The sequence below is a fragment of the Chaetodon trifascialis genome, chromosome 3 (assembly GCF_039877785.1).
Source record: "Chaetodon trifascialis isolate fChaTrf1 chromosome 3, fChaTrf1.hap1, whole genome shotgun sequence".
NCBI classification, from domain to species: domain Eukaryota; kingdom Metazoa; phylum Chordata; class Actinopteri; order Chaetodontiformes; family Chaetodontidae; genus Chaetodon; species Chaetodon trifascialis.
In genome coordinates this window covers 28819976-28823026 of record NC_092058.1, presented here as the reverse complement: position 1 = coordinate 28823026, position 3051 = coordinate 28819976, and the positions used below count along the sequence as shown (strand labels likewise).

Genomic DNA, 3051 nt, shown 5'->3' with positions numbered 1-3051 from the left:
GTTGTCTGTGTGAGGAGTTTTCTTCTTTGCACAGTTGCATTTTTAAGTAATTCTACCTTTTTGTTATTTGTGTTGGTAATCGTTGGCAGGCAGCAGGCTACAATGAAAGGTGAACTGAGCAGCAGGTGGCAATTGTGAATAAATGGAAAAAAGAGCTTATTTGGGACTATTTATTTCTTGTTGAAATGAATACATTTAATGTCAGCAGGTTTGTACTTGTGCTTCTAATTCATTATCATGCATGGTGAGATGTATTAACTATTTACACACACACTCTTCTTCCCTGAGCTGCTGAGTGGTCTTTCTTGACACAGATACAACCTCTAAGTACAGCTTGGAAGATGGGAGTTCTGTGTCTACTGTGAATGTGTGAAGCGGTTATATAACTGCATGTTTCTAATTCACACTTTGTAGTTCTGGTCAAACGCAAATAAAGCTAACTGAATTGTCTTAACAGGACAATAGGACACTGATGTCTGTTAAAGTTGGAGGTCAGGGGTCAGCCCACACAGAGGCACCTGAGCGGGCCAGATGCTTGCTGAAACCTGGCCTGAACTCAGCTTATGGTTATTTAATCAACTACATCTTCCCGCTGCCTCAGAGGTACGAACACTAAACTTTCAGCGGTTAATGAATTATTCATTCATTAAATATTTATTCTATTAATTGACTGTTGATGGGCCTAACTTGTACTTGCTGTTTATTGAATGTGGATGAACTCTTAGTTGTAATGGGCTCAGAAATGTAGGAGGGATGATTAATGCCACAAAGAAGAGACGTGACAGGTGTCAAACTGTGTCTGCCTCTGGTTTGTCCTCCTCATCATGGTTCTCCTTCTGCTTCTCCCTCTGTTTATTTTACCTCTCCATGTTCTTCAGCTTCCACTTTCCTGTGTCCTTATCTTCCTCTTCCCTCTCTTTCTCACGGCCCTCTTGTAGTTTCTTAGTGCTTTTTCTGTTCTGTTCTGCTCCTCATTTGATTTTTCTGCTTCTCCTCCCATTCCTGTTTAAGCTTCTAACACTCTGCCATCCTTGAAGATACAATGTGTAAGATAGGGCCAGAATTTTAGTTTAAAATGTTCAAAGATGAGCGAACGTTATCAGCTGAATGTGAACAAGTAACAGTTCTGACAGTGTGTGAAAGACATCTATGATGTCTACTTGCAGAGATATCTGCTGAAGTCAGCATGCTAATCAGCTAGCTCTGGCCTGTCGTGCCTGGTAACACCACTTTTACCTGAAGAGGAGATGCTACATTTCACGAGCTCTCAGCTTTTTTGAGTCGAAAAAAGAAGAAAGGAAATATTCTTCCAGCTGTTTTCCCCAATGAACAGAAAACTACAGCTGGACACAGTCTCTTTACTGAACTAAAACGAGCTTATCTATGACGTTAACTCATCTTAAAACACTGAACATTCAAACTCAACAGAAGCAAAGTAAAAATCAACAAGGCCGTCTTTGTAAACAACACTCACCAACTCTGGTTTGGTTCTCGGAGTCAGACGTGAAAACATTCTGACTCTAGATGCTGCCTCTCCGCACTGTTGACTGACCGACCTCTTGCTGCTCTCCTGGTTCTCGCCTCTCCTGTCCCGACCTGCTGTCTCCCAGTCAGAGTTCTGGTTGGAGCTGATGTAAATCACCTGTTGCCAAACTGGCCTCCTTCTGTCCCCACCCGGCCGTGTTCAGCTGGAGGCTCCTTTGCACATCTTGAACTTTGTTGTGGTGAAGCATTTGAGACTGTCGGTTGACTTTAGAGATCAACTGTTATCTTTGCATAAGATTGGATCTGCGAGAGTGTAATGTGTTGTAGAGTCCCTTATAACACACACAACACATTTAGGGGCTACATAAATAAAACTGACTTGACATGAATCACACAGTGATACCACGGAAGGTGTGAAAAGAACATTAAAAACCAAGAAGTACAATTAAAAAAAAAAAAGTTCAAAATATCGGGACGTGTAATAAACAGGTTAAGCACGCAAAAAATATTAAGAGGTTGTCTTCACCTGTTGTTGCCTCTCCTCCACCTGCTCCCTTGTGGCACTAATCACCCCCCATACTCAGACCACAAGTTGCGCCCCGGCGCAGCAGAACATGTGGAGATCTCTGCCTCCACCTGCCGATGGATGGAGAGAAATGGAAAATAAAATAGCAGCGGAGCTTCTGAATCCACGGGCTCCGGTCCCCTCCCCCCCCTCTCCCCATGAATGAAAGCCTCATCCTCAGGTATGCCCTCAACTGCGCTCCAGCGATCGTCGGCAGCAACAACTACAACTACCGAAGCCGGCCGCTTCACTCTGTCTTTGAGTCACGGGTGGATGTAACGAGCATATCATAGCCACAGGAAATTCTGTGCTGTAATATAAGAGAACTTCAAGGATTCAGAAGAAGTGATTAAAAAAAGAAACCCTCAACCATGGCGACAATCGGGGATTTCGACCCACTCAACTCCACCGTACCTGCGACAAAGATAGAAATCACCGTTTCCTGCAGGTAAGCCTCTCAAACATGTTTCCCAATGCCCACGTCATTCATCTTTTTGCATTCACATATTTACACATTTTGGATGCCTATAGGCCAGTTTAAGTCAGCATTGCCGTCATGAATTTTTTGAAGTGGTTCTGATATTCTTATGCGTAGTTTCGTGCCATTCTCTGTCCATCTTGGACTTTTCCGCGTGTTTTAATCAGTATTGCGTGGCTTTCCGAGCTTGGAGCAACTCAGTTTTCATCAGGAGGAATTTGCATGTGCTGTGGGTGTAGAAGTGCGCGGGGGCGCAGTAACCAGCAGTACCAGGATTTATTCTGAGTGCCTTGGAGAGCTCCGGAGAGCGCAACTCTGAGATCACATCAATGCGTGGATATTAAATGTGCTACCTGACAATGAAGAAAAGACACGGAGAGGTTTGAAGAGGAAGAGAACAGTCATCTCACAATTGCCTGCTAGAAGTCATTTTAAAAGCTCAGTCTAATACCAGCACATGGAAACTGTACAGCAGCACTGTGATAAGTAGAAGTTCAAATGATGATGATAGTGATGGTGATGT

General features: G+C 43.6%; 1 protein-coding gene across 1 annotated transcript in view; it reads left to right on the top strand.

The window, feature by feature from the left end:
• Positions 1-2219: 2219 nt before the first annotated feature.
• Positions 2220-3051, top strand: part of LOC139329489 (copine-9-like) — a 183627-nt gene continuing 182795 nt past the window's right edge. The window contains exon 1 of the mRNA XM_070959834.1: positions 2220-2498. Within this exon, the coding sequence (XP_070815935.1) occupies positions 2422-2498 (77 nt within the window). The 5' untranslated portion in view covers positions 2220-2421. The remainder of the gene's footprint in view (positions 2499-3051) is intronic.